The sequence below is a fragment of the Dermacentor silvarum genome, chromosome 1 (assembly GCF_013339745.2).
Source record: "Dermacentor silvarum isolate Dsil-2018 chromosome 1, BIME_Dsil_1.4, whole genome shotgun sequence".
Lineage (NCBI taxonomy): Eukaryota > Metazoa > Arthropoda > Arachnida > Ixodida > Ixodidae > Dermacentor > Dermacentor silvarum.
This window is the reverse complement of record NC_051154.1, coordinates 96,783,980-96,810,624: the sequence shown is the minus strand read 5'-3', so window position 1 is coordinate 96,810,624 and position 26,645 is coordinate 96,783,980. Positions and strand designations below refer to the sequence as shown.

Below are 26,645 nucleotides of genomic sequence, written 5' to 3'. Positions count from 1 at the left end.
GGCGGGCACAAATAGCATCACCATTCACAAACTAGCAAAGAAGACGGATAGCGTCATCGGTCTAATCAAGCGGGTAGCTAACAGAAGGAGAGGCCTGAGTGAGGAGAATCTGATAAGGCTAGTCCACGCTTTCTTGTTATGCCATTTCACGTACGTAGCGGCCATGCACGTCTGGAAGAGGGCCGAGCGAGACAAACTAAATGCCATGATAAGGAGGGGGATCAAGAGCGCGCTCGGACTACCAAACTACACACGCACCGACCGACTTCTGCAGTTGGGTATTCATAATACACTAGAAGAAATTGCAGAAGCACAAGAAAGGGCACAGATTCTCAGACTCTCCGGCACCACGGCGGGCAGACAACTCCTAACAGAGATGGGCGTCCCCCCGGCTAAAGTCAAAGACTCCTACCAGGGCCTTCCGAAAGAGCAGAAAGACCACATCATCATATCCCCCGCCCCACGCAATATGCATCCCCAGCGCAACGTGGAAAGAAGGAAGGCCAGGGCCGTGGCGCTCCTACGCCGGGCGACAGAACTCCCTGGCGGCAGCTGCTTCGTTGACGCGGCCCAATATGGCAACAGCAAAAATTTCGCAGTAGTGTCCATCAACCACAAGGGTTCGACCGTTAACGCAGCTTCGGTACGAAGCACGTCGTCATGTGCGGCCGAGCAAGTGGCCATTGCCTTGGCGCTCCTGGACGAGAAACATGCCAACATCTTCAGCGACTCCAGGGCAGCCATCCGCGCCTTCAGCGTTGGCGCCGTGTGTAAAGAAGCCTGTCGCATCCTCGACGGTAAAAGCATTGCCACCCACACTCTCACGTGGTTCCCCGCTCACATGGGATCCATCATGGGAGGCCCCACAAACCTCAACGAGCTGGCCCACTCCAAGGCGCGAGGTCTCGCTTTCCGCGACAATGGAGAACTCCCCGGCCAGCCAGGAGTGGTGGAGAACAGAGATCAACCGACAACATACAATGAAATTACGCAGTACTTTTATCTCGGCAGGAGAGACTTTCCCCTTCCTCACAAGAAGTTAAATAGAGCGCAGGCATTGACCCTCAGATTATTGCAAACAGGCTCGTATCCCAGCCCGGCTTTATTACACAAGCTTTATCCCGACACTTATGCCAGTAGTTCTTGCAGGCACTGCAATGACTTCGCTAGCTTAGACCATATGCTCTGGCGTTGCCCCTCGTTACGAGGCACGGAACAAATAAATGAGGACAAGTGGCTCTCCGCTATCAAGAGCCCCGATGCCGGGGCGCAACTATGGGCTGTCCAGAGGGCCCACGATGCGGCGGTCGGGCATGGCCTGACTGTCCCAACGTGGGAGCGGCCCGCTGCGCGCTGAGTCGCGTACCTCAGGACGTTCATTAAAGTTTTCCATCCATCCATCCATAAGAAAGGGGGAAAAGGGAAGGGGTCCTCAGGAAATTTTGGGGGGGTTTTGACCCCCCTCCCTGGCTACGCCAATGCATTCATATAATAATAATAATAATAATAATAATAATAATAATAATAATAATAATAATAGTAATAATATATTCAAAGTGCTAGGTCATTTGGACCTAGCACTTTTGGTGCATAGTCAGACAAACCTCTCGAGTGTTCGTTAACCCTCCTTAACTGCTGAGGATGAGATAACTCGTCGTCACAAAAAGCGTCCTCTGGTGGCTATGACGAGTTAACTCATGAATTTTTGGCAATTTTTGCACATGTTTGTGTTCAATTTCTTGTAATTTTGACAAGAAAATAATACACGACTTTCGCCAGTTATATTGCACTTATGAAATTTTTTTCAGAATTTGTCACAGCATTTAAGGAGTTACAGACCACATCTTTCTCAGTGACATAATCACTCTTGGTATTACAGCTAGGTGAATTAAATCTGGTTCTACAGTGATATGCAAAATATAGCAAGTGTGCCATGACGAATTCTGTTTGGTGCAACACCTGTGATTGTTTGTTTGCAGGTGAACCTACTTTATGGCCATATGGATGCAGAGCGCTGGGGACGACTCAAGTTCCGGCTGCTACAGACCCTGCTTCATGCACTACAGTTAACTCTTGGCTTCTTGGTGATGCTTATCATCATGCGCTACAATGGTTGGATTGCCATTTCTGTGCTGCTTGCCTCAGGCTTGGCTCACCATTGCCTTAGCCGCCTTGTCATGCCTGCACGGTTGCTACCAGTGTCCGACTGACAATGTGATGGAAGAAGAGTATACTGCTGGTGGCAGGGGGTGATGGACACAAGAACTCTTCACTGGAGGATCAGCTTGGTGCAGAACATTTTTGTGCGCTGCTTCAACTGCTTCTAAGGCAGTGCCTTCAGTTTTACCTCAAGCCTCAGTTTCCTCTGTGGGTATCTTCTGGATACCACTGCATGGAAAGACTTGGAGAGACATCTCATTCTAAGATCTGAGCTGTGAGTGTGCCTGTGATGCCTGATGGGCTGCCAAATGCGTGTTCAAGAGCACAGTTGTGCTTCTGTGAAAGTGAGTGGTGGAGATCCCGGTCAAGCAATGCAAACTTGTGCAGCTGTGTTTACCTATGGAAAAAGTGCCTTCCACCAAGTGATGTATACATTGACTGTCATTTACTGACAGATTTATTTACAAAGGCTTCTTGGTTGTCATTTTGGTTGGTAAAGTCCAGGTGGCACTTTGGGCTGCACCATCTTGCTGCTGATGTCAAACAGATACTTCCGAAACTGGAGGGCCACCTCGATGGGCTTTTGGTCTGCGGGCTGTGGTGGGCGCTTACCACGCTCTCGTGGTAGCAAGGCACGCAGCTCTGTAGACGGTTCACCTGCAAACCATGCAACCTATTGTAAGGCCTCCATGGTAGCTGGTCCAGCCTCACAAATCTGTACTGGCCTTCAGCTTTGCCAGGTGGTTTTAAAGGTCTTCAGTAGATAAAACATCAATTTGTGTACAGAAATAAAATTAAAGTGTTGTCAACAAATAAAAGCGCCAGAAAAAAATAAGCTTGCATTTCAGCACATTCTTGAAGGCCTCTCCTTTTTTTTTTGTCTTCCTCACACTCCTTGCCCCCTCTAATTAACATGAACATGCATAGCCACTTGGCATGACTTGAAATGCCAACCAAAGCACTGACCATGAATGCGCACACGCACTTTGCCACCTTGGCCAAAGGGGCCTGCCAAAGTGCCCCAGTCTCCAGTAGCAAGCTTCACCCAGAGTCCATGGAAAGCAGCCAGGTCAGATCCCTTGGAGAAAAGTGAGCGCACCACCAACTCGTCTTCACTCAGTACGCGATCCAGAAGGCCCTTGCGACTTTTTTCCTGCATGTTGAGACACACAAAGCTATTGCAAACACAATCAGACACTCACTTCATTTAGAGTTTGGGCAACTTGGATATGCTCAATGCAACTCTAGCAAATGGAAGGTAAGCATCTAGCAGCAGAGTAATCATAAGCTCCGTGCTTCTGTGAATCAAAGCGCACGTTTCACAATTTTCATGAGTATGAATACAGATTTTTGGAACCCAATCGCACAAAAAAACCGAATATTCATGTACTGAGTAGAATATATTTAGAATAGTATTTAAATATTCTTCAAACTTATTTGTAGTAGGCTTTCAAATAGTATGACCTATACAGTGTAGACCGCTTATAACGCTAGTCGCCGGAGTCGCAAATATCCACACTATAAGCGGTACCGCACTATAACCAAAGCAACAGTTTTCAAGGCCCGCACACATGCAAAACATGTGCACCGAGCCGCCACGCGTATGCGACAGTCGAAGACTGCGGCTAGAGCGTTTGCATTCATTCTTCAAAGTGAACGCACATTAAAGTGCATCACAAGACATTGTTGCATTGTTACTGAGCATGGCCCAAAGGCATGGAAGTTAAGTAGAGTAATACAGCAGGAAAGCTTCAAGGAATTTTCAGCTTTCGATTACAGTACTATTACCAAAATTGGTAAGTACTTAATTCTGAATATGAATGTGCACTTTATCAGTTCGTATGAATCTTTAGCACAAAGAACACAACTGCATGTTCCTATTCTTTCTTACAAGTAACTGAAACCAGACAAGGTTATAAATATCTTTCACATTCCTATTTGTGCAAAAGCAACATGCCTGACTGCATCCGGCAAAAATTATTTAAAGAGCTCCATGTATTTCAGTTTTCACACAGTAAACAAGCTGCTCAGCATTATATACTCAACTCATTTTCTGTGTTTTGTCACAGTAACCAAGTGAAGTGCAGTTCACCCACCACGGTGGCTTAGTGGCTATGGTGTTGTGCTGCCAAGCACGAGGTCGTGGGATCAAATCACGCTGCATTTTGAAAGGGGCAAAATGCAAAAATGCGTGTGTCCCGTGCATTGGGGGCACGTTAAAGATCCCCTAGTGTTCAAAATTAATCCAGAGTCCTCCACAACGGTGTGCCTCATAATCCAATCGTAGTTTTGGCACGCAAAACCCCAGAATTCAATTCAAGTGCAGTTGTTCATCTCTTATATCTGAGTTATTTCAAGGTGCTATCCTGCTATAGTAGACCGAATGACTGCTGCTACTGGAAAGGACAGCCTATGTGCAGCACAACTGGCAGTTGCAGTTGGCCTGAAGCTTCTTGTATAAGGCAATACTAGTCTTGGTTGTTCTTTGATGATGTGAAGCTGCTGTTTTGCAATGATGGCTGTTTACCTTATTCTGTTTGCTGCTCAACATGGACCATGGATGCTCTGTAGTGTCGCTGGAAAGCCTAACTCTCAGCTTACATGAATTCACATATTTGAAAGATATTCATGAAGTACCAAACAAAATTATAGCTAGCTCTTAATTTTGAACAGTGAATTGAATGCCTCCATATTTGATTTGTTGTTCAAAAGATCCTAATATTGGCACATTTCAAATGCTTTTTAAAATGTCAGAAGCTTCGCTTTCTCTGGAAATTCAACCCCGTAAAAAGGTCTAACGGCTATTCACAGAGCAATAGCTTATCGCTGTACAGAGTGCAAGAAATTATTTTATAGGCTGTCGGAAATTTTCTAAGAGTGCTTGTCTCGAATGGAAAACAAACACAACTTAGTACCACCCTGTAGTAGAAAGAAGTACTTTACACTAGAAAACTGAATCAACATTGAATCTCATAATTTCACAAATAAGGATGGAATGGGGCAGAGCTCTGGGATGTCTAAAAACCTGCTTTATTTGTTACTTATGATTGGCTGGCAGCTATTAAAAAGCAGGACACACTCAGTGCAGGAGCTATGCAAAAAGTCCATTACTATAGACAAAGGGTTCCTAGGCACATGGTCGAAGATTGTCTTTTTTACATCCAGAGAAGGTGAGCACTGAAGCATGAAATCGGCAGCAGTTCATTCCTTTGCAGGCCTTGATCTGTCTCAGCACCTGTCAGTGGCCAACTGCAGCCAAAATGCAATGCACACATATTGTGAATGTAGGGCTCAGTTTTCCCCAGAGCCTACTCTGAAGAAATGGTTGCTTCTCAATCATTGCAGAAATCTGCACTTAGCCGGGCGTAGTGTTGTGCTACAAGTCCTGTAGGAATCCCGTATCAGGGTGGTATAAACATCTTCTGCAGAGGTAGATGTTATGATGCAGAGAAAAGCAGACGGAAGGGACTTTCAAAGACTTTGCCCACTGTGATCTCTCACACACACGGACTGTGAATGGTTCCAGTAATATTGTCCTGTTGGAACGTGTTAATTATGCTCAGCTGCTGAGCTGCAGGTGTGATGGAAGTCGCATGTGCAAAGCAACTTCTGTGACTCCAAAAGGTGCCTTGTACTAAGAAAATGAAAGCTCCAGCTGTAACTAAGGATAAAGCACAAAGGGTCTTTCAACAATGTGTGTCCACGAGAAGAAAGGTGCACATGAAAATACAATAACGGTGACGTTTGTGATAAAAGGGGATGGTAGCAGAACTGCGCTTGTAAGAATTGCAAACCAATGGCTCGTGACTAAGCATGGAGCATAAGTGTACAAGAATGTGGTCAATACAAGCCCACAATAAAGCCAACGTTTACAAGAACTGCTCAAAAGGTTAGGCTGGTTACAATCACCTATAAAAATTGGCTGGACATAGTCCAACAATCTACTATTTGTAGATGAGAGTGTCCTGTTCGGTAACTTGGTAGGGGACTCACAATAAATGATTGTGAACCTTATCCAGACATTTAAACAGTATGGTGGAAAATTATAAAAAGCTAAAATATTTTCTGTACCCTAATGACAATGCAGGAGGACTAATATTATGGAATGTCAAAAAAGTCACAGTACAACTTGAGAATGAAAGAAGTCAGGTGAAGAAAATCACCACCCAAGCACTAGGCACAGATAGTTAACCAGCGAAGCTGCAATGTGCAGCCCCGGTGTTTATCATGGGTTAATCCCGACGGTACATTAAAGTCTTTCTGAATTATTGCTTACGTCTTTGTGTTTCTTAATGAGGTTACACACACGTTCGACTGCGACGGAGAAAACGACGTCACTGACGGTATGTCCGCAGTCCGCCGTTGTCGTACTGCTGCTTGCGATTCTTCAAAATTAAATATCTCCATTCTTGACGTGAAGTCAAGAATAAAGTTCTTGACGTGAAGTCAAGAATAAAGTTCTTGACTTCACGTAAGACAATGAATGGCTCATACCCCCTTAAGCAATGGCTCATACCCCTGTACATGCGGCCTCCCCATTACGACGACAGAAGGGAAGTGAAATTCTACACTGGAATGATGAGTGACAACGGAGCCAGCTGTGGAAGGAGACGACGCTCGAGCCAGTCATGGACAGCAGGTTGCCAATATTCTTTGAAAAGAAACATGTAATCAATGTATTTCCCAGTAGTTGAAGGGGCCTGAAACTTGGAGGCTAACTAAGAAGGTTGAAAGGAAGCTTCAAAGAAAAATAGATGGTAACATGATTAGATAGCAAGAACAATAGACAGCATTCTAACTAAAATTAAAAAGTAGTGGATCTGGGCAAGCCATGCAATGTAGAGAGCAGATAAAACTTGCGATAAATAAGAGAAAGAATGGATATCCCTTTCAGGTGCCAATGCATTCTGTTCATTGAAAATTTAAGTCGCCCATCTGTACCTTTTTCATCACATATTTCATACGCATCATTCTCTGCTGATGAAATAATTTTCCTTCGCTATGTGTCACCTTCACTACATCATCATCACAAGGTTGGAATTCCATCAAGCGGAACTAATGCCTTCTTTCAGCCATTCCTAGTGCGAACACACATAAATTGGAGCCACCTCCTGCATATGCTGCCACCATAGTTCACCAAGAGCATTTCAAGAATTCCTTAACCAACATGTAGTATAACAAAGCCATTTACCAGCCAAAGAATACCATTTAGTCTAACCGTGTTTTTCAATGGGACCCAATTGGTTCCCATATTGGACATCATTGAAGCTTGAAATGGAAGTCACTGGATGAGTTTAATGTGTCATCGAATAAAATATATTTGAAGTTAGGTGTGATCAATGGAGGGAAGCATCTACCTTCATGTGAAGTCTGCCTTGAAATTTTACCAATTTCTCTTAAACCACTGGCAACCAATTGGTCAACAAAATTTTGCTTACATATATAGCACCAACTTATATATCTTGTAGTGAAGTGGTGAATGGTGGGTATGTCATCGAAGAGAATTGTCATAGTGTGTTCATGCATCAGTAAGCATTATCTTTTCTTCCTTTCGGCACTGAATGTAACCATCCCCTCTGCCCTTTGGTCCGGAAGGTGCACTAAATAAATAAATAAATAAATAAATAAATAAATAAATAAATAAATAACAAACTAGCATTTCGGATCCATAGAGACCGGTTGGTATTTAGATACTCCAATTGGTGCTTTTGGAAGCCCTAAATAACCAACTGACCAACATGAATCTAAGTAGTGACTCCTTGGCCTCAAGTATGTGCTAATGGACAATAGTGGACTGAATTACCACAAATTGAACTCACAAATACCGATGGTGTGAAAATGTTGTCCAATCGCAACAAATTGAACAAGGATTTGGCTTAACACAGTATGGTCCACTACATGTCCCATTAAATAATATTTCTTTTCAATGGGCATATGGGCCAGTGTAGAACTTTTGTTGCCTTCTACCCCACGTAGCTTGACAATGAATGCTTCTCACTCTCCTGAGCTTCAGAGTGCGGCCTGGTGCATGTGCTATGAACTGCCCCATGAATGGCTTGGACACTGCCCTTAGATGGGATAAATGCGATTCTAATTCTTTTCCATTTCGCACTTTGCCAGTGCTCTGAATGGTGCTCCGACTACATTATCGGCGCAATCTGCTGATCGTGGCAGATTCTATTCCCTATAAAAAGTGAATAGAATCGAACATACGGCATCTTTACATAGTCACTCGGACAGTGGCCCTTAAACTTTTGACAAAGACTGTACGTGCAAGTATCAACAGGGCGTGGGGTCTCGCTGAATACGACACAGGCACAAAGGCCGCGTCGCACACATACTGCACAATGGAGTAGCTCCCGGTTGTTCTGCTAAAGGGATCGTTCTGGGAGGTGGTCCTGCTAATGTTAAATGTGCTTACAACACCTTTGAGAGGTTTATGGTGGGTCAACGAAAAAGTGAAACAAGTACGCGCTATAGTTCTGTGCCTTCTGTGGCATTACATCGTGCTTCTTTTTCTGCTTCTGGGAGATTTCAGAAGTGACTGATGATTTTTTTTTTCTTTTATTCTTTGCCTTTTATCGGTACCTCCATCGCTCCGCGGTGCCACGAGTTAGTGTCTCGCGCTCGTTCCTTGATGCAATGAGGCGATACCGGCATGTCTCTTGGCTCGAGGGCTGGGAAACGCGGCGCGGAAGATAGGCGCCATAAGAAACCAGCCAAGCTGCCTTAGTATTTCTTTTTTTTTTTTTCTTTTTTTTTTCCACGTACCCTCTCCAAGCGCGGCCTTGAGCGCGAGATGCGCCCGTTCGATCGTTATGACGGCGAGGAGTTACGGAGTCGCCATCTGTCGGAAGCGCCTCGCTTGCGTAGTATGAGGGATAACACGGCGCGCTCCTCATAGGTTTGGCTGTCGGCGCTCAATAAAAACACCACGCGGGGGCCCTCCTGGCCATTTCTGTAAGTGCTCTCCAAACAAGGGAAGTTTTTTTACTGTCAAAATAATAATCTTGGGCAAACAGAAAGCGCAGAATAGTTCACAGTCGCTATCTCTTTACAGAATACGCACAGTGAACGCCCATTGCGCGAGGTCGCCGTGATGGAGTCCCCCGAACCGGCCTCGCGTGAAAGGTAGCCAATCGCTGAGAGCAGACTATGTGAACTATGTTCTTATAGTGTGCTGTTTGTATAACCAAATGGAGCATAAGAGAATGACCATAACAGAATGAAGTCTCAATGCAGCAATCGAACGGGTTCGCAGCGACCGACTGTGCGTCTGCATGCATGTCCGCGCACAATGTTTCGCTTTCGCTGCGAGCGCGATTTCGCACCGTGCCGTGAGCTTAGGCCGCAGCATATGAACATTTGACAGTACACAAGCAACTACTGTTGCGTTGACACTATCAGAGCTGTTCAAAAATAATTTTGTTACTACTAGGGACTTCGACGCTATACGACGACTCGTGATGTGCCATAATGATTCAGTCTTTTTTTTTTTTTCTGTTATTCTAAATTATTGGACGTTTCAATATCGTTTTTTCTCAAGTTGTGTCGCACTGTATGTTTATCGGTCTTCTCAGCGAGCGATTTCCCGCTGCTTCTTTTTGTTAATCTAGTACCTTCATTGTTTGGTGCTAACACAAACATGACCATTTGCCATGCTTTCTCTTAATGTGCTTCTTACCGTTTCCTTTCCATTCTGCTGAACTTGCCAGTATCTAGCATCAACAAGTTCATAGACCAAATCTTCATGACATTAACCGGGCAGCGCGCGCGGGCGAGCTTCTGCAGCTACTCACAGAACATCGCAGCCCCAACGCCGTAGCAGAAATCTTCCTCGCGGAAGTGCTTGCTACACACCCAAATTGTAGCCGATGGCTGCTTGCCGGTTCTAAGTTTCGCAATCCCAGCTACACGCAGCTTCTTGGCCTGCGGGTACGTGTGAAGGCTGACACCGGGCTCCGTTGCGTACGCGTCCGGCACCTACTATGTCGGACGCCTTCAAAGGCAGCCACTACCTATTATAGTGCTTTCAAATGTTGTCAAGCAGACACCCGAAGTGGGAAAACATCCCCAGTTAATCAACCGTAGCGCAGGTTGGACTAAACTTTCGTTTTCAAATCGCTTCGGCGCTTCCGAAGCAGACGACACGGCCGCTGTGTCCACGTGATCCCTAATACCACGTCATGCCGATGGTGGCGCCAGCTTTTCCAGTGGTGGAGCTAGTGCTGTATTTGGCAAGTGAAGCGCAGCGCTACGTCGGGCTGTTAGGCAGTAACGTTGGAGCTCGCCTCCAATATCGTCACCGCTAAACTATCGTGCCCCCCCTCCCACCGCGTGCTTCGCTGGATTATCGAGCACAGAGCACGCTCGATGTAGCGCAGTTACAATGCCGATAACGTACACCCGTGAGCAAAAGTATACGGACGAGGGGATGCGCGATAAAGCCGATTTTATTGCGATAGCAATTATATGGACACTTCCACCGGATTTCTGCCGTCGTCGTCGCCGTCGTCGTCGCCGTGAGGTTCCGTATAGATAAAATCTTCGCCGCGCGCCGTATGCCCGAGCGGAAGCGTGCGGGGACGCACGCTGTCACGGAGAGCGAACGCACTCAATCTTCCACGCGCAAGCAACGAAGCGGGAAGCGAGCGCCGGAGGGAGCGGGGGGGGGGGGGGGGGGGGGGGGCGCACTTTTACTCTGCCAACAACCGCGTTCGTCGCTCGCCCCGCACCGTCTCTTATCTCCACACGGCTCTGACCTTTATGCGCCGTGCATTCGCTCAGTTTCCGTTGAAGCGATAGACCGCACGTACCTTCGCCCGCTGCGGCGTATATGCGCTTGCTGCCAGCGTTTTGACAGTCGTTGTCTGCAGTCATTCAGTGTGATCTATTCATGTTTGTTTGTGCGCGCTCACACCACAGCTAGTAATAGTCGGGCCACATTTTCCAACGCACGCTACACATGCAATGCTGCCCGGATCGGCAGTGCAGCGCTACAGGTGTGTCCCTTCGCAGGCGCTGCCCACGGGCAGCGCTTCTCATCAACACCACCGTTTTAGACGCGCCTTCTCGTGGTCATCGAGTCTCTCTTTATGTCGGTCTACTTACGCCGCAGCACACCTGCTTACTTAATCAGCTCATGTTTACTACAATTCATATTGCTAACAAAGCCGCCCACCTTACTTCGTATGACATTGCTGTGTTGCTATCGCATTCATTGCTTCGCCCTTAGGGCGAAACTGTGACATTTTTTTTTCATCAGCCTGTGAACGCAACTTGAAATTGAGGACTGCAGTCCAAACTTGGCAATGCGAACTTTTCGCTATACTCGTCAATTCAAGTTTGTGCTTGTTAATTACGAAGAAATTCAGTTTTTTCGGCAACCCTGTGGTCCGTATACTTTTGCTCACGGGTGTACCTTGCTCGCCCTTTGCACAAGCTTTTACGCGAGCGGTGCGGTGCGGTGCCGTGCCCGTAGCATGGTGTAGACGGGATGATCTATGACAGTAGTCGAAAAAGCTATTGTAAAGACAGGTGCAAATCTACCCTGCACTAAATAGAAAGAAAGAAAAAAACGGGGGGGGGGAGTTTTTCACACTCCCGCTAACCATTTAAGGCCACTATGTACCGCGCTAGCCAACCTTTTTCGCAAAAGCCCCTTACTTAGTAAAAGGATGCAACAATCAAGCTTTCAATCAAACAATCTTCCGCTGATTTCACTATAATGGGGGGCCAGAATTAATTAATTCTGCATTACCCCTGTTAACAAATTAGAGCTACAGATTATAGGTTAATCAAAGCCCAGTTGCACAGAACGACTTTGAACTATGAAAGGGCCCAACTTGTGCCCAGAACTAAACATAAATATGGTGGTAATCATAAAGGGAAACTATGACACGTTTTTAATGCAAAATGCCAGAATTATAAGTCACGGGCACTATTTATGGAAAATAAAACGTATGACACGCTGTAATCTTCAACGTTCCCACAAAAAGCACTACAGAAAAGCTAACCTCAATGCGAAATCATCCACGTGAGTGTTACATAAATAATGGCCTGCAAAAAGGTAGAGCACTATTTCAGACATAAGAGAGCTTATACAGTCAATCATACTTATAATGAACCTGACTGCCAGACAGAATTAATTTTTAATACCTGAGCATTCGCAATAAGCAGACTTCTGGTAAACATTCCACTGAAATCATTCTCGCTGGGGAACACTTGAAGTTAGGCTAATTATGCTAACACCAACCAACTGCCACATTTATTTAAATATACAGTAAACCCTCATTAACTCAAACTCTGATATCTCGAATTATTGGATAAGTAGAATTTTTTCCCTGGCACGGTGTCAACTCCATGGGTTTTTCACCCCTTATCTCAAAACACCATTGCGCCGAACTCTGGATATCTCGAAAACTAGACTGCGAAAATGCTGAAAAATAGACAGTACCGAAACATTTTTTTGTACTTTTTTGTGCAGCTGTGGTATCGCCAAAAAGTGAAACCAGGGCCGGTATTTTGTAGCGATGCCTTGTCCGATGCTAATGCCTTTTCGTGCTTGTCACGCTTGGTCAGCGGTCAGAGGGACGGTTCGCTGACGTTATCAACGGGATCAGCTGGCCGTGAGCGGTGGATGATGAGACTAGCATAGAATAAAGAATAACGTATTGCTACAAAATACCGGCCCTGGTCTGCAATTTTGTCCCAATGCCTTTGTCCCAATTATTGACACTGCGTTGAACCTGTGCCAAATGTCCGGTATGTAGCCACCCCCTACCATTTTATTTAAGGGCCGTGATTTTGTAGCAATGACTTATCCGGTGCAGTTCATTTTGCACTTTGTCAGTGGTCAGAATGATACTCTGTGGAGGTTATCCTCGGTCGAAAACTCCAGGGAACCGAGCATGTTCGCGAGATTTTTAGCGTGACTCGGTTTCGAACACGGTGTCAACATGCATATGCGTTTGCACTTATTTGTGCGAGGTTCGCCGTGGCCTATATACGACCGACGTGTCGGTCGTATATATATATCGCAAAAATTATCTACTAAAAGTAGCGCTCCTGGTACATTGAGCTTTTGTGAGGAAGTGGGCGGTTAGCGGCGCCATAGTGGAAAAGCGTAATTTAATTGCTGGGTTGCACATAATATCGCAAAAATTATCTACTAAAAGTAGCGCTCCTGGTACATTGAGCTTTTGTGAGGAAGTGGGCGGTTAGCGGCGCCATAGTGGAAAAGCGTAATTTTGGCTTTACGTGGTGGTTATGCTTATATTTTCGTGAATACGGTTATCTCGAAACTCCGTTTATCTCAAAATTTTTCCCAGTTTGTACAACTTCGAGTTACCGGGTTTTTCCTGTAGGTCGGCCTTTCTTTTTTACAGAAATAGGACCCAAAATGAGCTATCGACCTATATTCGTGAACAAAGCTGGCAAAATACCAAGCTAATGGAGTACCTCCATCGCACCCACCTTAATGCCAGTCTGTAGATTATCCAGAAGGGCATTAAATAATGTTCAATATTCAACGCACCCAACGGAACCGAGGATGCCTCTGAAGCATTCAATGAGGACAACTTCTCCGGAAGTTCCAATGAAGATGCCGCTTGTGATATCGACTATAAAATTAGTAAGGTTTAGTAGCCGAGCTCATGGTAAATAATAAAAGTGTGTCCTGTTTGACGTTTTTCATTTTTCTAAAAAGCTATGGGTCAACTTATATTTAAATTAAATTTCTTTATTTCTTGGCGAGTTGAATATCTAGGGTTGACCTGCTTACAAGCCCCTGCTTGTAAGCAGGTGGCAATGCTCCCAACGATCAGTTTATTGCCCTGATGGTGCCACGACTTCAGCCACAACTTTAGGAACAGCCACTTACATAGGTTTGTCTTGCTCTCAAGGACGATGGCACCATCAATGTCAACCTGTTGCACTGTTCAGTCATTGCATTGTGTTAGCTGTCCAAGCGGAGGCCATTTTTGTGCTGCCTCAGTCGTTCTGGGAAGTTCTTTATTTCTGCTATAATATGTAATAAGGCAGCTATCACAGGAGGTTTTGCACATGATACGTTGTGTTTCTTAAGGGGATGCCAATATTTTGGAAGGAAGTGTCCAAGGGTAGTGAGAGGCTTATGCGCAACTTCAATGCCATCCTTCCGCAGCATGCATGAAAGTGTCTCGCTGACAATGCAGACATGTCATCACCTTACCCCTTGGATGACAATGGGGATCTTTCTCTACTTGTTCGTTAGATGGAACATTACCTGGTGGATAAAACATTTCAGGAGTTCTCCGCAAGTGCCAACATTATCTTGCTGTGCTCAGCCCTCTATGCTTTGTTGGTAGAGCAATTTTTTTGTGACCTTTTGATTAAAGATAAGGCAACTGATGCCTTTTGGCAAGCTGGGTGATTTAAATCAAAATTAAGATAGTGCCATGTGTTTGGATTGTGACTACTAGGGTGACAAGTCGTGAAAAAAAGCTGCTGAAGCTTCCCGGAGTCACCTCTAATGAAGGAGCCTGAAGGACCCTGAAATTTTAGGTTGAATGTAATAAACACAGTTTGTTGATGTTTGTGTAATTATATTCAAGCAGGATTTCAAAACTAGGTTAAAATCTAGAAACTGTACTTACAGGGCCCAGAGTGGATAAACTAAGTTGCTTTGCTACCTTTGTTTTTCAAAGTCACTTTTTGTCGCAAATTTCTTACAGCAGACAAATGTTCATTACAAGGGCTATACAGCAGCTCAATTTATTCAGACATGTAAATAGGCAATCATAGTTGATGAGCTCATAGTTAACAGCTAAAACTGTAGTCTCACAAAAACCTACTTTTCACAAATTGCTGTTTTTTTTTTTGCAATTATATGAAGCACTATACTAGACTGCTATAGAAAAACTTTGTTGTGATCAGCACAGCATTTTTTAAAAAACTGTCAGCAATGAAGGTAAACTAAACGAATCCATTGTGCTGGTGCTGCACACACCACACAGCCTCTCATTTTTAACTTAGTCTGTGATTATTTCAGATAAACTCAGCATATTTTACAGGTTAAAACACATAAGTTGCTTTTTTTTTCAATGTATGCATAGCTATCTCTTAAAGAGAAAGCTGGGCCTCGACTTCGTAGCAATGCCTTACGACTTATTCTATACTAGTCCTATCATCCACCGCTCACGGCCGGCTGATCCCGTTGATAAAGGGAGCGGGCCGTCGCTCTGACCACTGACAAAGTGCGAAAAGCCCGAAAAGGCATTAGTGCCGGAAAGGCATCGCTACAAAATACCGGCCCTGGTAATGAACACACCATTTTACCTGTTTTAGCTGGGAAGGTACAGAAGCATCACATACAGGGTGTTTCAGCGAACACTTTTAAAAATTCTTAAAGGATGCCTGTGGCAGATAGCGCAATTCTAGTTTATGAGCTGGGCTACTCGAAGAGGCGGACATTACTTGCACAAGAAATTGAAATGCACAATTGAATAATTAAAGAAAATTCACAAATTAAAATTTTAACTAATTACCTGATGGCCCATATTGCAATTTACAAATTGTAGCCGTGGAGTTCGCAAGGCGGATCCACTTGGAACGAATTCTCGGGATGACGGCAGTTTCGAGATATTAATTCCCGAACTTTGCAGAGAAATGCATTGGCGTTGCAGTTAGTTTCTTAACAAAACGTCGCTTTCTGCATTGAAGCACAAACATAACTGGAACGTCAATGCATTTTTCCGCAAAGTTCAGGAATTAATATCTCGAAACTGGTGCCAACCTGAGAATTAATTTCAAGTGGATCCGCCTTGCGAACTCCACGGCTACAATTTGTAAATTGCAATATGGGCCGTCAGGTAATTAGTTAAAAACTTAATTAGTGAATTTTTGTTAATCATTCGAATATGCATTTCAATTTATTGTGCAAGTAATGTCCGCCTCTTCGAGTAGACCAGCTCATGAACTAGAATTGGGCTATCTGCCACAGGCAACCTTAAATAAATTTTGAAAGTGTTCGCTGAAACACCCTGTATAGTACTATCAAATGAGCATGGCATCCCACAAGTGAAAGTTGTGCAATGCATCACACCTTATAGACAAGGTGCTCGTTTTAGAAAGGGAATACATGAGGCGTAGGCAATAAGAGTGGATGTGTGTGCTGAACTTTCATTCACTTTTCGCCACCTGCTGCTTGGAATGATAATCTTTGACGAAAAATACCCTAAGTAAAAAGAGACAAGAATGACTGGACAGGCGCTCACTGCGAACCAAGTTTTTTCAGAAGTGCACGAAGAAAACTTACGGTATTTTTGCAGTCGGTAAGCATGCAATATACAGTAATATACAAGCAAGCAACCCATGCTCTAATAAGTGCATTAAGTGTCAAAAGCATATCACCCACAGCAGTGACTCAGTGGCTATAACATTTTGCTGCTGAACACGAGGTTTCGATTTGCTGCTTTGGCAACAGCAGTCCGAGGAGAGTGAAATGCAAAAATGCTCATGCACCAAGCTTTAGGGTGCATGTTAAGGTACGCCGGTTGTCCCCCATCATTGTGGCATTTATCACAGCAAGATGCTTTGGGGCATGAAAGCCCATAATTGTTTTTTAAAGTATCTAAAAAGTTATCTTTGCCGTTACACAGCAAAAGTGAGGACTGGCTGAAGCATTCTATATTCCATTTCTTTACACAGTAAGCTTCCATGAGCTCATATAGTGAGTATTTTACGGCTCTTTACAAGAAACTTGACATGATGACACTGAATGGGAAAATGCAGTTCTAGCCGCTTTGTTCTCACACCTGTTACGGTGCCTCAGTGGCTATGGTGTTCTACTGCTGAGAACAAGGATGTGGGTTTGTTTCCCAGCCATGGTGGCCACATTTCAATGGGAGTGAAATGCAAAAACACTCATGTACTTAGATTTATGTGCACATTAAAGAATGCCAGGTGATCAAAATTAATTCGGAGTACTCCACTACAGCACCTTTCATAGCCCCAGTGTTGCTTTAGTATGTTAAACTCAATCAATCAAACAACAATCTTTTTTGCAATTAACCCAATGAACTTATTTCATGGTGCCTAATTTGCTCATTGATGCATCAGCCAGTTTTGGCAGTGTAAATCTTGAAGCACATTCTCTTTTCTTGATACTGCTGTCACTGAGTTTTTGGCAGGTAGGAAACGTATTGGTTAAAGAAGCTAGGCACAGCACCTTTTTTTCCACATGTGCTGCTTTATGTCCTCCTGAAAGTCACTTAGAAGAAAGTGCAAGCTACAGACTACAGAGTAGTTGGAAGCTAAATTTGGCTGCCAGTTCTTTCTCACCATCACCTTCAACAAGAATCTCTCAGCACTGAGTCTGCATTTTTGCTTCCCATGCCTTCAAGTGGATATGATGCACTGCACATCATTGCACACTGTTAGCAAATTAATTCATCACATAAGCTCGTCTGGTGCATTATTAGGACCATTTTTCTCTTAAGCAAAAATTATGACAACACCACCACGTTAAAGAACCCCAGGTGGTCAAAATTATTCCGGAGCCCTCCACTACGGCGTGCCTCATAATCAGGACTGGTTTTGGCACGTAAAACCCCAGAAAGAAGAAGAATGTGGATGATGTGCTTGAAAGAGGGAGAGGGCATGGCAGGTGGTTTGATACCGACGTGACTGACATTCGAATAGTAGTAGAAAGGGCTTGAATGTAAAGCACAACCTCTGGCTTTTACAGGTACTGCATTGTGTTGACCCTCCTGTGTGATCATTTCAGCTTTTGGAGCAAGGCTTCTGAGGCACCTACTTGCCAAAAGCTGTGAACTCTACTGTAAACTCATGGAAGTTTGCCACACAAAGAAAAAGGACATAAAATGGGCCAGCGAGCTTTCTATTTCATTCTATCAGAGTGAAGAGAATGTTTTCAGCATGTTTCGCACAGCACGATCACAGTTTGCATTGTTAGCTCATATTCCTGTGCATGCTGGTGGGTTTGTTATGCCGTTTAAAATGTTCATTCCCAGTTAAATTCTGGAAATAAATGTTATTTTGGAATCAGAACCTGTCCTGTGATTTTTGTACCTGTCTGTTTGGCATTATTTTTTACTTAGCTATGCACCAACTAACCCAATAGTGTGTCTAACCGAGTTTGGCAGGAGCCTTTTGGGAACTTGCCTTGAAGTGCTCATTTTGCTTTGTAACAAAGCTCGTGCCAATGGAGTTTTCCACTTTCATGTTAATTATGCCCACAAGCTCATTTGTGTGCATCACAAGATGGGAACAGAGACCTCTATTGCACTGCCTGCGCCAAAACTGACAGAATTGCCATTACAATATCTTTGTGATATCACATTTTGCAGCATGCCACAGCATACGACCTAGTACCTGCATGCAAGCACCGGTGGTTACGGTGTGCCTTGCACTGGCACATTGTAACCATGCTACTAGTACGTGCAGAAGGCACGAGTAGTGTCATGATTGCAGCGACATCCATGGCATGGTGGTATCAATGCCACACTTTGAATATTGCTTGCTTCTACCTTAAAGACAGGCAGGCCCATGAGTGCTGACCGGTCTGTGTAGCAGCGCTGGATGCGGCCATGAAAAGCTAACCGGCACGCCTTTCCCTGAGGGTCCATGTCCAAACGGGAGCCTATCAGCAGCATGTCTGGTGCCAGAAGAGCTGGTTGGTCCAGCTCCAACAGGGCCCACTGCTCCTGGCCTTCAGCAGCCTGGCCACTGAGCAGCTCAGGGTCCCAGCGCAGACCAATTTCTTCTATGGCTGTGCCCTGGGGACAACTCAAGAAAGACACCCTGCAATGGCCCCATAGGGCCCCAACCTCTGTTAAGCTGAGAGTTGGCATTACAACATGCTATGAAATTTACAGACTTCCATAAGAACAAAGGAGTGTTAACATGACTGCTCAGCTGCAACCTTTCCAGTGTGCACCCTATTGGTCTGAACATTGCGCACGAAATAGTGCAATTACGGTAAACTCTCGTTAACTCAAACTCTGATATCTCGAATTATCAGATAAGCCGAATTTTTTCCCTGGCACGGTGTCAACTCCATGGGTTTGTCACCCCTTATCTCGAAACACCACTGAGCCAAACTCTGGATATCTTGAAACCTAGACTGCGAAAATGCTGAAAAAAAGAGTACCGAAAAATTTGTTTTACTTTTTTGCGCAGCTGTGGTATTGCCAAAAAGTGAAACCAGGGCTGGCATTTTGTAGCGATGCCTTTTCCGATGATAATGCCTTTGCCATGATAATCGATGGCTGATCCCATGAATTACGCGGGTGGAGCGCCGCTATGACCGCTGATGTGCGCAAAGAGTGTGAGAAAGAGTAGCGTCGGCCAGAGGCGAGCGCACCGCCATTTGTAAACACGCCAGCCATGCACGGCAGTGCCTCGATGTCCAGTGCTCGGAGGCAGCTGTTGTGCGTGGCTGCGCTGGCAGTGGTCACGTTACTAAGCAGGGCGGTGGCGAGTGCTTTCCCGCGGCATTTGCTTGCAACGCATGGCATGGCGTTTTCGAGAAATGCAGATCTTGAGACCATTGTTCAGCTGACTGCAAACGGCGAAAACGATTTTGGAAGACGGAAATACGTCGTAGACGTCAAGCTTTGGACACCAGCTAGTGTCCAAAGGTGAACATAATATAGCAAAAATGATCTATTAAAGTACCGCTCCTGGTACATTGAACTTTTGTGAGGAAGTCGGTAGTTACCGGTGCTATATTGGAAAGGAATCATGCTGGCTTTACGCGGTGGTTATGCTTCTATTTTCGAGAATTTGGCAATCTTGAAACTCCCCTTATCTCGAAATTTTTTCCAGTTTTTACTACGTCGAGTTAACGGGGTATTATACTGTACTTATACAGTCGACTCTCGTTAATTCGACTTCGGTTAATTTGACTTTTTACTTCATTCAAACGCACTGTAAAATCCTGGCGAGCAGTCATATATTGCTATGGAAGAAAAACTTGTTTAGTTCGAACAGGAAAGCATGCCGCTTTGGTTAATCTGACCACCACCGACCTCACTGGCACCCCTTGATGTGTGCAGCGGTTACTCAAAGTTTGAAAACACAAGGAACTAAGCAGACAGCACCACTGCTTTCCTTTGTGTGAAGTTGTTTTCGTTTGAATTTTTAGAGGCAAACACTCCTTCCTTCTGGGAAGCCATTCATTCCTGCTTTTTTTCCCAGTTGTGTCACACCCCGACATCCAGCAGTCTGATTCGGATTTTTGGCAGGACGTAGCGTCGCAATTACACAGCACCGCATGCCACGTGCTGATCTTCGCCGGATGCTGGTTGAGTCGCACTTCATGAGCAAGGAGCAAAATGACATTACAGACTACTTCAAGCAATAAAAGAAGACTTCAATTCTTTCATTTTGCCACCGTATCTTTATTCGACCTTTTGGATAATTCGACCAAATCTTGTGGCCCTCCAAGGGTAGAATTAGAGGGAGTCGACTGTATTACCACAAAGGGCTTGCAAGCAGGATGCACATGGCTGTTAGCAGAATGCACAGCACTGCGAACATCTAGTCTGTATCCTTCACACAGAAAGCAGGCCTGCATTTCGCTTACATCATTTTAAGAAAGAGCGCTTTCGCAGACTAATCAATACGTTAGTTGCTATAGCGTTGAGAGTTCAGAAATTTCATACTAGCATAAAATTACAAGCACAACACTGTGCACAACAGCAACACATTACATAAAAGTTCAAATAGCCTGAGTACCTCACTATTGAATTTGTTTACAGCATATGCTGAAGTGAAAAGCAGTCATCATCATCATCATCACCAACCTATATTTAAATCCACTGCAGGACAAGCAGTAATGGCACATAAATCTAGCGTATAGAAAAGCTAAAAGCAAGCTGTCAATTGCTACTGAGATGGCTGAAAAATTAGGACTACATGTTATTTATACCCAGTGTTCCTCACCAAAATCTGCAATAGTACATACTGGAAAAAAGGCAGTGGCCTGCTTCACTCAACTATGTAGCGGTGCCTAAGTCTAGCCTTCAGGGGAGCTCATCTGTACAGAGAGAAGTGGTTACCAATCCACAGCAATTTAAGTTCTCTTTGCAGCCGCAAGGTAGGGAAGGCTGAGTAATAGAAAATCATTTCAGAGTATTATTCAAAGAGCTACAGTTTTAGCTAAATTTTTAGTTTAAAACATTGGCTATTTCCAAATGTTGAAACTGATTAATCAGTGAGAAGATTCATTAAGGTTGCAGTCCTGGAAGAAAACAAGCAATAACGGCAAGTTCAACTGAGTGAGATCTACACATTTCAAGCAGACACACACAACATAAATGTTTATGACATGCAGGGGTTATATTCTTCCAGAACCTGATGCATGCTCAGTGTGTTATTGTGCTTGCAGTTTATTTGTTTAACTTATGCAGATGCTTTACTAACCCAATGGAATGAAAGCTCAAACAAAACAAAGGTTGTTAAACTTTCAAAGTTTGTTACCTTTTCTTTAAAGCGATAAAATTAATTTAGACAAAAAAACACAAGATCTATAGATTAGAATTCAAAGTATTAATAATATAATATAACACATAACTAAACATAAATATAACATAAAATAGTAAACAAGCCTACATAATGAGAAATCAAAAGGAAAGCATCCAGATGAGCAAAAGGCTCTCACACTGCTGAATTCCCTCCTGTGCTTGAACAAGACGTGCAGTTTCGAAGCCGATGTGCACAACATAGATGCTTATCGCATGCAGAGGTCATCATCTCTAGTTCCCAAAAACTGGCACATGCTCAGTGTACCTGCTTATGTCATGCCTGCATATTATTTGCTCTTTCGTCATGTGGTGAGTCAATCGTCCAAACAAAATTCTTCTGTGCTCCAACTATCGAGTTGCTTGTGACCAAATGAAGTGCTTCCACAGAAGACATCACAATCACATGGTAACATTGGTATGCAATGTAGACACTAAACAGAAAATGTCCAAGCCTGTTTAGGTCTAATTTATTACCCCTATATGACTAATTTGGCACACTGATGAACACAACACAGTCCTCTGATTCACATCACAAGGAGATTAGAAATACACTTGATGAAAGCAAAGTTCAAAATAAAGGGGAATGGCAGATGGTGTGGTGCACAATAACTGCGTCAGAAATGTGGGGCGACATATGAATGCAGGCCTTGTAGTATCACACGTCATTGTTTTGGAAAATATGGAAAGGGCAAATTGGAAATAGGCAATTTGCAAAAGGCAAAGCAGTAAAGAAATCCAGTATGAACCCTTTTTTGTTTAGTTTAACTTGAGGGTGGAAAAACATGGCAGCTCCTACTGAAACAAATTTGTCAACTGACTGTGAGACATTGCATCTCCTGCTTTGATGATTACATTTATCAGCAATAAAAGATGACAGTTTTTACCTGTTTTCATCTCATTCAAACTTTCAAATAAAAGTGGATGAGCCCTTTTTCTGTGCAACTGTGCTGCTTTTTGTCCAACTTTATCATAATGATCACAGAACAATGAACACTCAATTAAGTATTCCAAAACAAAAATCCCTTGGGAACATTTTTAGGATTTTCAAGCTACTATGCCTACGAGTGCCTGCAGTATGACTGCTGTCATGACAATATCAGGAAAGGCAATGGTTTAATGTTTAATTTTCATGCATTTACTTTTCCTGTCTTATTGTCACGCTCTAACTTTTGGCTGCACAATGATGAAGAGTAGTTTGCATCAATGGACAATCTTGTTTACTGGATACATGTCATGGTGTGTTAAAATCAGCGAGAGCGGGCCGGCCCCTCTATTCAGTTAGTGTGGACATTAAGACCGGAATGTTAATTTAAGTTAACCAAAAAATACATTAACTGCACTACTATAGTTTAATTATAGCTATATACCGTGTAGAAAAAGAATTGGCAATGGTGTTTGTCGTGATGCTGAATATGTGTAACGCTGCTTTTTAAAGTCTACTTCAAAGGGGTAAAAAAGTCTATAAGGTTATCTGCATAACTTACAATAGAATGTACTGGCAACAGCTATTTGTCTATGCATACCTTGTTCAACCACACTGTCAAATATTAAACTCTATGCATACACACTAAGTGAAACTGAGCGTGAACCTACGTTCGCTTTATCTGCTTGCCTTGGATTCTTCTTTATAGGCAGGGTCTTCCTGCTTGTAACTTTTGTTGATAGGTCTGGGTTTAACAGACTACGCACATTAATAGGGGAGAATGAGCACACCAATCTTGGAGGCAGTGCATGCGAAATATGTGAGTGGGCTGCTCCTGCAAGCACCACATGATACAGGTCTCCCGATACATAATGTTTTTCCAATGAATAATATGCGTAACTGGCTGTCACCAGTAAAGGAATGAATCTTTCATTTTCTTTCTGCAAAATGACCAACAGGAAAGAGCAATACACTACTCATAGTGGAGAACAAAACGTCCATTGCAACTAGCCAAAGCTGCCAAAAGAATGAACACACTGTTCACTGTTCTAAGTGCTTGAGAAAAGTCGGTCCCTACTTAGCCATGAGGGTTGCATGCAGGGCTGACACATGGAAACGACTCCCAGAGAGACAAGGACTCTTGAAGTGGATCACAGGCTCCACCCGTACCAGCAGGAAGAGCTGTGCTCCCAAGTGGCCAGGGCTGCACACCAGACCCCGCTCAAGCAGTGACGCCTCCAGCTGGCCCACACACACACCCACTCGATCACCCTGCACACAAGCAACTCTCAAACATTGCACCACATTCTGAAGAATTCACAGCTGACAGGCAAGCCTACACTACAGCCGCATATCTGCAATTAAAGGCCTATAAGCCATGTTATCTAAGAACACACACACACACACACACACACACACACACACACACACACACACACACACACACACACACACACACACACACACACACACACACACACACACACACACACACACACACACACACACACACACACACACACACACACACACACACATATATATATATATATATATATATGTATTAATAATAATAATAAAACAAATATCACCCAGACTCTACACGCAAATTCCGCAGCCCTGAGTCAATGCCTCAGCTAAGCAGTTCCAACGCCATGTACCCCTTCACCGAATGCACCAACCGAATTTTTATAGAAGCAGTGCTCAAGAAGCAGTGCTCACTTTAACCCCACTGTTGGCATTGTTGCCACTGCTGCCACTGTTGGCAAAGGGACAACAGTAAGTGTTTTCATTCTGTGTCTTTGCAAGTGGGCAAATTTAGCCATAAAGAGGCAGTTTGGGTTATCAGTGCTTGACTCTGCTTGACGGAACTCGTAAACCTTCACTCATCACTTTCCCTAAAGACAGCTAACATAAAGCTTTCTACTGCTTGGTGTGCAGCACTCCACAAGATTTTGCTCTTCTGTCTGCAATTTCTTTGCCTGCAAATACATCATCTCTATATCAGTTTTCCTCAGTGCTGCTTGCTCTGTCTGCACACACCCTCAGCATACGACTGAAGGGTTCCATTCTTCAAGGAAAAAAAAAAACCTTGTGTTTGCTAATACCCTTACTGTGCTGCTATGAAACACCATAGGGTGTAATTTCTGTAATTTCTTCTGTTGAGGGTCATGCTATCTTTAGCAGTAGTTTTGTAGTCAAAGGCAGTGGTAGTACTCCATAGTTATGCTGCAGCTGATGATGCAAGACTCACACTTGCTGCTATAGCTAAAACAGTGAGCACACAGCTGTGTTATAGCATGGCGGAGATGCAATAATGTACACATAGAATATCGGAGCATGTATTAAAAAAAAAAGCAGCACTGGTGGCACCCTTTTGCAATGTCCTTAGGTTGCATGACTCTTCTCTTCGAGAATAGTACTATAAATATGTACAAAAATACTGTGAAGATTATGTCACTTCCAACATGTTTATGACAGCAAATAAGTGCAATACATAACTGGTCATTGAAACAAAGGTTCTGCAAATTTTGCTTAAGCAATGCATCACATGATGTCCCTGAAAAGTGCTGCTCCTCAAGTTAACATCTTTCATCATGCTGGTACACATGTATATGCTAAAATTACCTAGAATGGAACCTATCTCTAGGTTATGTAAGAATGCACGAACTTTGCAATTTCTCAAATTAGTAAGTGCAGTTGACTTTCATTAATCTGACATTAGTTCTCTGACAATCTGACAATCTGACATTCAATGTTCTTTTTCATTAGGTACCATGTACAAAGGTCTCACAAAGCACTTGTGATAGGCGAGATATTCTTAACCCTTACCTGTATGGCCCTGTTTACTGGCTTGCGAAACATTTGGATGCTTTTGACCTTTTTTGTCACTTTCAAGGATGGAATCTCAACCACCTGCAATAAAATAAACACATGTTGTACATCAATAATGTACACTGAATTGTAAATAATATAGTATGTAATGGAACAGTGACCAGAGAACTGTGTGGATATAAGCCTCCAACCTGCAACGCATCATGAACACAAAAAAAAAAGGACCCTTCATAGTACACAGCTGAATGACCTGTTGTCTCAAAAGTAGCAAAATAGAAAAGAAAGTGCATTTTCCTGTGAGACATGTGAAAGTGTGAAGGAACATAGTAGACAATACCTTGGAGGTACTCTGCAACACCTTTTGAACATGGCTGCTTAGAAAAAAAAACTATATATATATATATATATATGTATGTATGTGTGAAATCTGCTTAGTCATTAGACAATACTGTCAGGAACGTCTGAGCCTAATATTACTCCTTCACTCAGCACAGAGGGCTTGCAGTTTCGTTCTAGTGAGTGGCTGCTCTTTCCTTCAATTTCATGGAATCCCCGTGCCTTTTCACACATGTGCTTTTTAAACACGATGGCTATTTGCTGAATTTTGTTAAATATAATGACTATGCAGTGAGAGGCAGAAGAAAAGAATGGAGAAATCTTATTACAGTTATAAAGGTGGTGCCATCTAGTGGCAGGACATGATACCAATGCACTGATACTATGGTTTCGCAAATTGCCTGGTACAACCTTCCACTGCATCACCTGATCTTGAGCTCATCTCAATAAAAATCAGTGCAACAGGTGGAGCATAAAAAGAATCGTTTCACGAGGGCACAGTGGTACAGTGATGAACGCTGTACGAATGTCGAAAAGAAGGGTAAGGCTACAAGGGTGTGGGAGTGGTAGCACTTGACTGCTGGTAACTCTAGTTTATACACGTGCACTCAAAAACATTTCACTTGAAAGTATTCATGAGATGCCCTTTTTTTTTAACAGAAACATTCCAGACCTTCCATGAAAGGTGTCACAGGGCCCTTTAATGTGACACTTGTTGACAATGTGAATGATGCATTAGTGGCGCATTATGCCTGGCAAGCATTCTTGTTCTTTTCCTCTCATTAATCTTTTTGTTTCATAAATTGGTGAAATAGAGATCTTTCTTGTGCTGTGGCTGATGATGCCAATACAAGCAGAGACCA

General features: G+C 43.6%; 2 protein-coding genes across 4 annotated transcripts in view; one reads left to right on the top strand and one right to left on the bottom strand.

Moving 5' to 3' along the window:
- The window catches only part of LOC119433139 (high affinity copper uptake protein 1), a 109,157-nt gene extending 106,149 nt beyond the window's left edge, over nucleotides 1-3,008 (top strand). For both annotated transcript variants that reach the window (XM_037700279.2, XM_049671414.1), the window contains one exon: nucleotides 1,980-3,008. In XM_037700279.2, the coding sequence (XP_037556207.1) occupies nucleotides 1,980-2,210 (231 nt within the window). In that variant the 3' untranslated portion in view covers nucleotides 2,211-3,008. The remainder of the gene's footprint in view (nucleotides 1-1,979) is intronic.
- Nucleotides 2,584-26,645, bottom strand: part of LOC119433108 (selenocysteine-specific elongation factor) — a 37,954-nt gene continuing 13,892 nt past the window's right edge. Inside the window, exons 5-9 of one of the 2 annotated variants that reach the window (XM_037700262.2) lie at nucleotides 25,444-25,527; nucleotides 23,690-23,883; nucleotides 18,690-18,963; nucleotides 3,127-3,313; nucleotides 2,584-2,817 (exon numbers count right to left, since the gene is read on the bottom strand). In XM_037700262.2, the coding sequence (XP_037556190.1) occupies nucleotides 2,642-2,817; nucleotides 3,127-3,313; nucleotides 18,690-18,963; nucleotides 23,690-23,883; nucleotides 25,444-25,527 (915 nt within the window). In that variant the 3' untranslated portion in view covers nucleotides 2,584-2,641. The remainder of the gene's footprint in view (nucleotides 2,818-3,126; nucleotides 3,314-18,689; nucleotides 18,964-23,689; nucleotides 23,884-25,443; nucleotides 25,528-26,645) is intronic. The other variant, XM_037700255.2, reaches the window with a different exon arrangement.